Source organism: Lonchura striata, chromosome 16 (assembly GCF_046129695.1).
Source record: "Lonchura striata isolate bLonStr1 chromosome 16, bLonStr1.mat, whole genome shotgun sequence".
Lineage (NCBI taxonomy): Eukaryota > Metazoa > Chordata > Aves > Passeriformes > Estrildidae > Lonchura > Lonchura striata.
The window spans coordinates 10,165,333-10,177,444 of record NC_134618.1 but is presented as its reverse complement, the minus strand read 5'-3'; the positions used below and the strand labels follow the sequence as shown (position 1 = coordinate 10,177,444).

Here is a 12,112-nt window from a genome sequence, read left to right as displayed (position 1 = left end):
AAATTATAAAGGCATAAATAGGACTGTTCTTGACAGGGCTAAATTAAAAAATAATAAGGGTTCCTTAGCAAGGAGCCCAATCTGATTTTTACTGTGCTTGGACCTGATATAAGTAAGTAGCCTGCATAAGATTGCTGAAAATGCTGACACTGGGATCTTAATTCTACACTTTCTCAGCACATGTGCTAAATGGTAACAAAAGGGCCTTTGACTTTTCTCCCCTGCAGAAATGCAGAGCAACCCCAGCTCTCATTGCCTTCCATTGGAATAGCAGGGGCACAGTGTTTCTGCAAATTAGACCGTTCTGAACGGAGCCTGGATTTGTGTAAATTGTTGTAGCTCTGCAGGAGTCAGAGAAGTCCAGTTTATGATAAATGAAGATTTAACACTTGCCTACATGTGGGTAGAACCACATTTAATTTCACCAGACTTTTGTTCCTGTCAGAAAAGGTTTTAAGTGAGCATTCAGGAACACAGGATAAACACAGATTCAACATTTTTGGCTAGATGTGCCCCATTCCATCTGTTTTAACAGAATTGTGCTTAGACTAAGATTGAATTTTGTCTTGGCATGCTGGGTCCTTACATAACCTGCCTTTGATTTACAATACCTCACATGTAAAACTTTAATGCTAAACGCGTTTCTAAATCGGTATCACAAAGTCCATGAGCTCTGAGCTTTGCAATTTTAGTGAGGAAACTAAAACTGAGATGTTGAAGGATTTGTGTGCGTTAGTCCAGCTCTTCTGATTTGCTTCCCACTGCAACCATACAAAAAAAAAAAAATTAACAGAAACAAAAAAGAAAACATCCATACTTCTACAGCAAATACTCTGTTGTTCAATAAATAAATAAAAATCCCCTGCCTGACCCAAAATGTGTATTTCTTCTTTGCATGGCATTTATTTTTCATGTTTTGACATAGCTTCAGCACTCAGATACTTGCACACAGATCTTTGTGCCAGCTGTGGGAGTTGTGCATGTGTAGCTGAGGGCAGAGCTGTTTGCTAGTAAGAAGCCACTGGATTGTTTAAAAAAATTGAAAGCAGCTCTTTGAGGTTTTTGCTTTGAAGAATTTTCAATTAAAAGTCAGTGATGAAGTCATTCAGTTCACCTAGCATATAAATATATTTTTGTCACTTAGGACAGCAAGCAAGGTCAATAAAGAATGGTTTCTCTATGTCTCAGTGGAAAGAAGAATGTTATCCATGTGATTGCAAAGGGTCTGCCAAATGGGAAAAATCAGTCAAACAAAGAGCACAGGGTTGCTTGCTGGAGTAAACAATTCTAAATGAACAAAAGCTCTACATAAAAGTAAAATGTCCCACCCCCTAGTGAAAGCTGTTTTCAAAGCTCTGTATTCTTTCAGAATGTTGTAATACAGATTAACCTAATGTTTTTCTTCTGCTGATACAACAGTGTGGTTCCTCATTCTACTTGCATGATTTCAGCTATCTTATTCTGGTTTTGATATTTTAAAATTTTACAAACTGCCTTTCAACTTTAAAAAAATCTGCTTTTCTATTTCCTACACTTCAGAAGATATGTCTGTACTATACACCTTTTATATCAAGCAAGTTTATTGGGATATTTAAATATAAAAGCAATACTAGAGGCAAAGAAAGCTAAATAAGCCCCCAAAAAAATCCCCTTTTGAACATAGAGTTGCAGGAGAGCTTAGTTACCCTTCTAAGGCATGCAACTGAAAACCAGCAAACAAAATCCTCTTGGTACATAGCAGGAATACTGGGCTGCAACAGGCCCATGTGCTAATTTAAGGTGCTCAGTGTGCTCCCAACCTGGAGAATGTCAGCTCATAGAAAGCATACAGGAAAACTGCTGTATGAGCAGGGACACAGCAACCCCCTAGAAACCCAAAATGAGACTGCAGCAGCAGGAGAAATCCTGTTTTACAATGGTCAAGGCAATATGTGCCCAGTGCCTCGATGGCACAAGACCTTTCTGGATTTTAGGGCTTCTGTTTGTACAGTTAAGGAGAAAAATCAAGAGTGGATTTAATATCCCATATGACTATGAATGTCCTGTATACAAAATAATTTCTATTGCATTGAATTTTAGCTAATATTCCTTGATGTGATGTGGCTGACATTTGCAAATATTTAATAAAAATTGCAACATTCAGAAACCTCAGGGCTCACACACTTCCACATTAAAATGAGCAGGTGTTTTAGGTATCTGCTAGCAGTGCTTTTAGTCAGTAGTGTCCTTGTCTTATCATAACCTGTGTTACTTAAGCATAACAATTTCCAATCACATCACACCAAGCAGGAAGCACAGGCTGTCAGCATAAATCTGGATTTCAGGCAGTTATTTAAATAGTTTTTGACATATACTTGCTTCCTATGCAGATAGAAAAGTAAGATGTCCTCAGGATTCAGATAAGCTGGAAAGATGGAGAAAGAAGCTGTCTGGCTATGTTTTTTTTTGCTAGAAGTTTCCATTGGAGAAATGTATTTTTCAGACTGTGGCACCTCAAACTGAACTAGCTTGCTTCAAATATTTTGAAACGCCTAAGGAAGATGTTTAGAACAACGTACACCGGCTGATAACCCAACCCATTTCTATCAGATAACATGTATCTAAAGCAATGAACAGTGGAAACATCAGCATCAACAACCTGGCTTACAACTGTGCCATTCCTTATGCTGAATTTTCACCATTTCCGTCCTAGAAGTCCTATCATTCTTTCAACAGAGCAAGAAACCCATTTCAGTTTTCAGTGCGCTTCAAAACTTATTAAAATCTGAGCTTGAGCAGCAGGGTTCCCATTGCAGCTCTGTGTCCCCGCAGTCACCGTGTGCAGCCACGCAGGGCCAGCTCCCCCACTGTGATTCTGCTGCACTGGAAACCATTGCCTCTGCTCTGCTGAGATTTCCTGCACGCTGGGGAAAGGTGTAGGGACATCACTGGGCAGAACAAACTGCCCCAGGATGCCATCCACACAGCACATTTGCAACTGTGCACTGCTGCCAGTCTCGGGGCAATGCCAAGAAAACTGCTCTCACAGAAAGCTGGATTCAGGAAAACTACAAGCACTTTAAATCCCGAGATGTTTGTGTGACTGAATGTATGAAAATTATCTACAGAGAATGCCTAATTTAAGGAGGCACTATATTAGAATTAAACAACACAATCATGCTCATGGCAGCATGATCAGTATTTTGAATACTTTTAAAACATCAGCTCCTGTTTGAAGTCCTGAGACACAGAGGAACTGAGGCCCTTAAGTGCTGTAACAGTGTAAGTTAAGACAAAAATAAAAACTCGCATCTCACTTATTTCTTCTAGTACCTGTATTTCTACCTGAATAGGTCATATGGTTTCTCCTATCAGAACAGTTTAATTTTTTTAGCACTATGTTTCAGTCTCTTTACTGTATTTTTCAGACTTTTTACTCATTACTCTTATTTTTTTATAGTCAGAAAACCTGATTAAACTATGCTTTAGTCACATGCAAATTCTAAATCACAGGACACTTACAGCCACCACTGCAGTAATAAGCACCAGTGGGGATAAGTAATTTATTTGGAGATGAGCTGGGGGTGTTCTTGAGGAGAACAACTGTTACCTGCTATTTTTGACCTGCTACTCCTACTAGAATAAAGTAGTCTATTACTTGGTCTGCCACGTTCCTTGGGAATGCAGCTCATTTGACACAGTTTATCATGTCTGTGCTGCAATGCTGAGGCACAGGTGATGGCTAAAGGAAACACTGGAATGTATCTGGGAAGGAAAAATTCAAAAGTCTGCAAAACTTGGAGTGGAATTTTGTCTTATTTATTTAAGCAGTAAGTTCAAATATCCTTATCATCTAATTTGGATGGTAGACATAATTTTCCCTCATCTTAATGTACAGGACTGATGTTTTGGTTTGACATTTGGTTGTTTCAGCATACAGTGAATAAACTATGGCCTACTTTGTGCACTACTGAATAACACAACTGGCTTGTGACAGTAGCTTAGGAAAGGTTTATGCTCCCACACTCTATAAAGAGTGCCCTTCTTGATCAAAGGACTCTAAGAACTACATTTAGTAATTGAAACGGTTGAAATCAGGAATGAGAAATACTATAGACTCAGACTGTAAGAAGATGAAAATCCATTAAAGAAAATATATTGGAATAACTTATTAGCAGGGGCTTAGAGTAAAATATATATATAGAAAGGAGTTTCACCCTAGCCTCCAATGAGATGCCAAAGAAGCCTGAACATGAAATTGGAGCCACCAGCAATCTTGCTGAAATAAGACCTGACTTTTAAAGAGACAGTTTTTTTATAAAGTGTTTATAATTTTAGCCTCTTACTATTGGAAGTCTGCCTGTATACAGTTATTAGTGAAACCTTTCATTCCAGGAAATATTCAGTCACTAGTGATAGGGAAATGATCTATTGAATACAGATACATTAACCAAACAAATGATAAAATGGAAATGGTACCTAATCAGAGACACTCCTGTAAGTCATGAATCTGAAATGGAACTGTTAGAGGATCACTCGGCAGAAGAAGCTTCTGCAAAATGGATTTTTAGAAGTGACAGGACACACCTAATTCTCCAAATCAGGAACAGAGTTTGTCAAATGCTTAGCCTTGCTTTCATGATTGCAGAGGACAAAAAGGGCATTTTTAAATTCACTTAATATCAGATTAGCAAAGCAACAGCTGACATACAGGAGACTTCCGAACACCAACATTCAGGATGCACATGGGAAATAAGGGCTGAAAGATCTCTAGCAGAATTTGTTTGTGTAATGCACCAAATATGTCTTCATATTTTGACAGGAAGATTCAGAATTCATTAGAATATATCTAAATGGTATTTTTACAATTCAAGGTGTAAAAAAAGAAGAGAAACATGGGAATATACAAGTATTGGAGTAGATGAACAACAGCCATTAACACTTGACTTAGGAGGAAAAAAAACCTACAGAGAATTAGATGTACTGGAGACTATTATTTAAAAGTATTCAAGTGTCCTCCAAATCATTCGATAACCTGAGATTTATGAAGAGACAGCCACAGAAACACAACAGTTTATGGCACACAACCCTGGACTGAGAAGAAAATCTGGAACGAAGGCAACAAGCACATCTCCAGAGCATCTGATTAATGCAGTATTTTTCAATGTAAATACTCAAGATAAAAAAAGAGAATGATGAAAACAGAAAGAACTGACCAGAAATAGAAATCATCCTAGAGTGGCAGGCCCTCAGCTAAAAGCATTTGGGGATTTACAGGCAGAAACCAACACGGGCAGAAACCCAGAACTCCAGTTTTGCTGGGCAGCTTCATGAAAACTGCATTTATACCCATTAGCCCCTCTTATTTCTGACTTGATTCCAACTTGCAAAATGTGATGGGTTCTGTGAGGTTACCCAATTTAAACTCTTGTGCAGATTAAAACAAAGCATCAGGTAAGAAAACACATCCTGGTGACTGATGCCACCGGGAGGGCTCCAAGGGAGCTCCTGGGTGCTGCAATCTGTCAGACACTTCCTTGTATTCCCCGAGTTCTGTTTCAGCACTCCACTGTCAGCTCATGGTTGTTCTTTCCCTGCTCCACTTACCCCCTTCTTTTTTTTCAACCAAGAGTTTCAAATCTTGTTTTGCTGCAGGACTATTTGGAGGCTTAATTTTTCAGCTGGTGACAGCCCTTTCTCCAGGCTTCTAACACATCTTATAGTTATAAATAGAAATAAATAGAAATTTGGGGTTTGCTTATCTAAATGGCTTATAAAAAACACCAGCACCATTTTCAATAAAAATGCTCCAATGTTTTTCACATTTAAGGTTAAAAGCAGAAAAAGGAACCTAAGAAGAATGCAGAACCCATGAAGAATTTATTCCCTCCTTATTAAAAAAAAAAAAAAAGTTTATATAATCAAAGGAAAATCACCAAATTGCAATTTTCCTTTTTTTTTTTTTTCCCCCCATTATATATGATTATTAACAACTGCAGAGTGATGAGTGAAAATAGAGCTTTGGTGCTGGAGGATTAGTTCAGACTTGTGCTCACAGGCCCACTGCTGTGCTTGTGCAAGCACAGTTCAGAAGATCACATGCTGTAGTTTATCTAAATGATCATCTTTCCCTTTTATTTTTTCAAACATTCCCAACGTAGTTTCAGAAATTAAATGTTACTGTAATCTTTATAAATTTTCAAAGATGTCTGAGTCCGGGGTGTGGACTAATAAATTGGATTCTGTATCATGAGTCTTATGACTTTTATCACTACATTCTCAGCTGTTAGTGCCAAGATTAAACTTTCAGAAACATCTCAAGCATTTTGAATTAAGCTTGATGAAAACCACCAGCACATACTCAGCCTTCGGTACTGCTTTGTTCTTTGACTTTTTTTTCTTAAAAAAAAAAGAAATTTTAAGGTCTTTTTCCATGTAAGTCAAATTTTATACATGTGCTTTTAAATCAAAAGCAATCACATATATGCTCCCTTTAAAACCATTATAACTGCAGCACTTACGTTTTCAGAAAGAAAAAACAAATACCTGTAAATACAGTAATGTTTAAAAAAAAAGGAGAGTGAAATTATTTTAACTGCAGTGTCCTAGTGACAGCAAGCAGCCTTCCACTTTTAACCTGTTTATAAAGCTTAGTTTGAAACCAAATTATTAGAAAAAAATACATTCAACATATAAGATCTTAATATATATATGTGTGTATATATAAATCTGTTATATAATATAACAGATTAGAAGTGTAAAACCATAGAATATGAGGAGGCCATCACTTACAAGAATTCCATTATGAGATTAATTAAAGAATTACAACTCTAATAAAATGAGGGCAGATGAAATTAGAAACAAATTATTTTGTTTAAAATCTTCCTCAATTATTTCAACCACCCTTGGTGAAAGTGGCAGGGGAAAAAATAAACTCTCACATAAAACTGATTAATTCCTTACATTTTACAGGGCTGAATTTCCTAAATAAACCACAGAGATGCAGTCTTTAAGAAACCCACTAGCTATTCAGAATATGCCTTTTCCTAATCCAACATTATTACCTGCAGTAATTTTAAATATTATCTTAAGCCTAGTGTAAGATTTCCCATTTATAAATATATCCTCTTTTCAATATTTTCTTTGGGAAACTACTTAGTCCTACAAACATGCATGTGGTTGTAGCTTCATTTATGGCCCAAATAATAAGGATGTTTATGGATTTAGTTTAAAGAAATTTCACAGTGTAGCCATTTTTTTCTGGTTCTGAATTTAACATTTTTCTATTCGCCAATTAATTCTGCTTTGATGTGATATGATTGCATACAGGCATCCTTCAAAGGTTTGCAGACTAGACTCCTCCTGTTCAGTTTAACTTGATATTTAGCTTTTCAATCCTTCCTCAAGGTTCAGCTGGAGGCATCACAGCTGTAGAAGGAGTGAGTGAACTGCATTTCTTTGCTTCTTGACACTCTGCATCTGTTCCTGCTCTAGCACCATAAATATGCAGCCTGTTCTCCCCTGTATCTCATTGATATTTGCAAGGATATTCCAGAACACCTCAATTTTGAGTTCTTCAGCATATTGCTGCATGCATCTTCCCAAGGGAAAAGAGTATTGCCATGAAAGAAGCATTTTTAAAATCTCTCCAGATAGGTAAGTAATAACTTCTACTGCCAAAGGAAAAATACAGCTTGACAATTGAATAGAATATAAAAGAATATTCCCTCCTGTATCTGGAAATCACCCCCCTCACCTGCTGTGAAGATTACTTTCTGTCTTATTTTGATTTAAGTACATTTTCCACACACTGTGCCCTCTCTGTTACACAAGTGCCTTGCAAATCCTAGGCTATGGTTGATTTATAAGACCTGCCAGCTAACAGGGTCACAATTGGTATTGCCATAAACCCAGGAATATTTTTTTCTTTTACTATTTTCCCTAAGAATACTGATTTTTAAAACGAAAATGTTACAAATTTAATGCAGATAAGAACAAGAAAAAATTCCCTTAGGACATAACATAGCTGAAAGTACTATTTGTGTAACAGCAGCAATGGTCCTTCCAACAGCAGAGAAGCAACCACTGCAACAGAGTGTCAGCAGAGGGTTTGGTCACATAAGTGATGAATGAAGATTTGGTATTTTCTTTAAAAAGTTTAAATATTTTTCTAATTCTTTTCATTATAGGACAGACACTTTTTCAGTTCCAGTGCTTTCCCATCAGTACTAAATCTGCAAAAAACAATGCTCAGAACCAAAATCTGCTATTCACTCATATTCTCTGGAGGTTGAGTTTTAATTAACTGTATTTTCTGAAAAAGCAAACAATTTTTTAATTCTGTAAAAAATTGTGGAACAAATTTATCCCATCAGCTGTGCTATATTAGAGAAAATTCCTTCTCCCCTCAAGCCTAAAGTTGTGAGCCAATAAACTGAGTCTTAAGTGTTATGCTTATCTCTATATTTTCAGTCTGAAATTGTTCAGAGTAAGGACTGTCATACCTTAAATATAGATCATTTTGTGGAATGTAATTTTACACAGCAGTGAAGCAGTATAGCAAATAAAATGTCAGCCAAGAATGCTGTAGCTTTATTATCCTGGATACATGCTGAAGGAAACACACTTTTTTCTTTGCACTCAAAAAGAAATTTTGCCAGCATATGCATTAAGAGGTCAGTGGTCCTGCAAGGTGCTATTAATGCATAAAGTAATCCTCATGCAGTTTTCACACTTTCTATCCTAGGGCACTTTGCAAAACTAATAATAAAGAGTAGAAAAGATGGACTGAGAGAAGACTAAAGAACCTCACAGGAACAAATAGGAAAGTTTCTCATGCTGTGAAGCAGGGGCTGAAGCAGTGGTTTGCATGGGGCACCATCACAGCCCTGCCTGCAAACCACGCAGAGTTTTTGGGATTGGGACATGTCCTAGGGCACAGCAGCTCCTCTGACACCCAGTGGCCATCCCAGAGGGGCACCTCTCCTCCCCTGCATCATGCTGCACCGTGCTCTGCATGCAGGGCTGTGGCACTGCTCTCCTCCCCTGCATCACTGCTGCACCGTGCTCTGCATGCAGGGCTGTGGCACTGCTCTCCTCCCCTGCATCATGCTGCACCGTGCTCTGCATGCAGGGCTGTGGCACTGCTCTCCTCCCCTGCATCACTGCTGCACCGTGCTCTGCATGCAGGGCTGTGGCACTGCTCTCCTCCCCTGCATCACTGCTGCACCGTGCTCTGCATGCAGGGCTGTGGCACTGCTCTCCTCCCCTGCATCACTGCTGCACCGTGCTCTGCATGCAGGGGCTGTGTCACTGCTCTCCTCCCCTGCATCACTGCTGCACCGTGCTCTGCATGCAGGGCTGTGGCACTGCTCTCCTCCCCTGCATCACTGCTGCACCGTGCTCTGCATGCAGGGCTGTGGCACTGCTGTCACTGGGCTGGTCAGGCTGAGCCAGCAGAAAAGCCTCCCAGGGGTGGCAGAGCGGAGGAGCCTCAGTGAAACCACCAGTGCCCCTGCCAAGGGAGGGGAGCAGGGCAGCAGCCTTGGCCAAGGCAGCACAGGGCTGCCTTTTAATGGGGAAGTGCCTGGATCACTCCATAAAAATGAGACTTTTGGTCTCAGCTGGAAAAAGAAAAGACCCTCCAGAAGTATTTCATTCTGGTGCAGTTCTAATGAAAACACAGCTGTTTGTTTCAAAATTAATGGACATGTTTTAACACACTTTCTGAAACCCAAAAATAAGTGAAGAATTACTTTGGATTTTTTAATTACAATCCGTTTACATTTCTAATGTCTTCTTACTATCTTTTTTAAAGTATCATATACAAATATATTTTCATAAAATTGTTTTTACTTAGAACATACCCTTTGCAATAAGGTTTCATTGTGCTGAAAAACCCAACAAAGCAGACTCTGCCTGTTAGCTCACATTAACTGAGTCTTTGGCTGATATTTCCATGGAAGGTATGCTGATCTTTCTAGTAGTGTCAATAGAATCACATTACTGCTCGAGTCATCATTTTCTAAAAGCTATTTGGCAGCTCACCATTCATCCCCTACAGTTAGATTCAACACTGTTTACAGCATCTAATAAACAGAGTTAGTTATATACAGGTTAAAGAGATCCTTCATTATTTTTCCTAGTGTGGTTAATTTCATAATAAAATGCTCTATCTACTTAAAAATGCTACTTTTTTTTTTTTTTGGACCATGAATCTTAATGCTTTATTTGTGATAACTGAGGTTTTAGTAACAATAAATGCTTTGTCAGCTTGATACAAGGAGTTCAGTGGTTTAATTAAAGGGGATTAATTGAATTAACTGAATTAATTAATTCAGTTAAACCAAATGCTTATAAAGACAAGGTTAAAAAGTAGTTGTGTTATCCTATTTATTACTGTGTGTGCTCACAATCCACTTCAGCACAAAGTCAGCTGGGTTGGATGGAGTCACTGGTAAAAGCAGTTAAACTAACCTTGCTGGCTTTACAATTAAATAGGGTTTAATGACACTAATAAGCAGCAGGATAATAAGAGCAGAAAAAAAGAGCAGCTGGAGCACTAACAAAATGAATTATGGCATCACAGCTGAGATTAATAATAAAAACCCCTGGACAGTAACTTCTCCAACTAGTACAGCTGTTTCCAAACAGCCATCTGTCTGGGCCCCAAGGCTATTTGATGTGTGGATACTCTTAAATTAACTTAGCAGAGCTCTTTAAGAAATTACAGAAACAGTGTGATAATATTGAAAGCTGATGTGATATTAGCAATATAAACTTATACTGGTTTAAGAAAAAAAAAATTGAAAAGGGGTAATTTTGCATCTTTCTTGGATGTGATGAAACATCTGTGTGTCCTAGAGTCCTACAATAAATGATTTGATGACAGGAAAGCTCTGTGAGAGTGATTAAAAGGAAATTTGTTTTTCCTTTTGAAACAATTGGCAAAGGAAGTCTTAGGACTACATAAGTCTCCAAAACAACTTCAGCATAGTTTATAGGAAGATCAAATTTCTTCAGACACAGGAGTTTTTTAATCAATTCAACTGTGAAATGACACAGCCCACCCTTAGCCCCTATTTTTCTTCTTTGCAGCATTCTGAGAATGGGTTCACCTTGTCTTCTGAAAATGAACTTGCAATTTTCTCTTTTAAGATTTTAGATGCATGAAGACTGAAAATTATGACTGTGTAAGCATCTAATATCATATTCATCCTTTTTAATATAGGTGTGTTGCAATATATAGGTTTGTTTCTTAGAAGTGGGAAACATGCATCTCTAACTTTTTCTGGTATCATGGACAATGGAATGTGTGAAAAAATATGCCTTGATGAGATGATAAAAATATTAACAAATTTAAAACAGATTCCAAGCCACAAACATTAAATTGCAATCACTTAAAAGGCATTAGAAAGCTTGCGAGCTCAACCCCTACCATTATCTCCAGAAATGCAATTTTCCAACAATTAACACTGACAGAATTAACTATGTATTACAAAGAGAAAAATGTATTTATTATTTTTTCTTTTATGTTTGAAATTTATGAGAATAGTTTTATGATAGAAAATTAGGATTCAGTGTTTTGAGATGCTTAAAGCCAGATATATCTGTATTTTCTTTTAAAGAGAAAAGATGTCTACAATTTTTTACCAACTCATAATAAACTGTAGTAGAGAGGCTATGAAATCCCAGTTGAAGAAACTGGTTGCTCTGCCAAAAATTTCTTTCTATGTCAGTCAAGTCTGCTGGAAGACAATGTCTCACTGATTTTATCTTTTCATCATTTTTTGTGCACTGTTACTACATTATTTAATCTTCTAGGTCTAACGTACTAAAACCAAGAATTTGACTTCCCTTACAGCATATGAACACCCCATATATACAAACATATATAAATAGTTTTTCCCTATTGTGATGTATGGTTTTGTTCCTCAGAATTAATTATTTTCAGCTATAAAATATCCCTTAGGCAATTTCAAGGATTGGTAAATAAAACCTAATATGTCATAGATTAAAACTGCAACATAATATAAATAAATGTTTGAAGAATCTACGGAGCCCTTGTAACAAACTCCTGTCACCAACACTTACCACTGTCCTGTAGTTCAGGGCAAAGATTTGCCATGTGGGA

At 37.6% G+C, this 12,112-nt stretch overlaps 1 protein-coding gene across 1 annotated transcript in view; it reads right to left on the bottom strand.

Moving 5' to 3' along the window:
* Window positions 1-307: 307 nt before the first annotated feature.
* IQCK (IQ motif containing K) overlaps window positions 308-12,112 on the bottom strand; it is a 37,174-nt gene continuing 25,369 nt past the window's right edge. Inside the window, exon 9 of the mRNA XM_021539797.3 lies at window positions 308-761. Within this exon, the coding sequence (XP_021395472.2) occupies window positions 733-761 (29 nt within the window). The 3' untranslated portion in view covers window positions 308-732. The remainder of the gene's footprint in view (window positions 762-12,112) is intronic.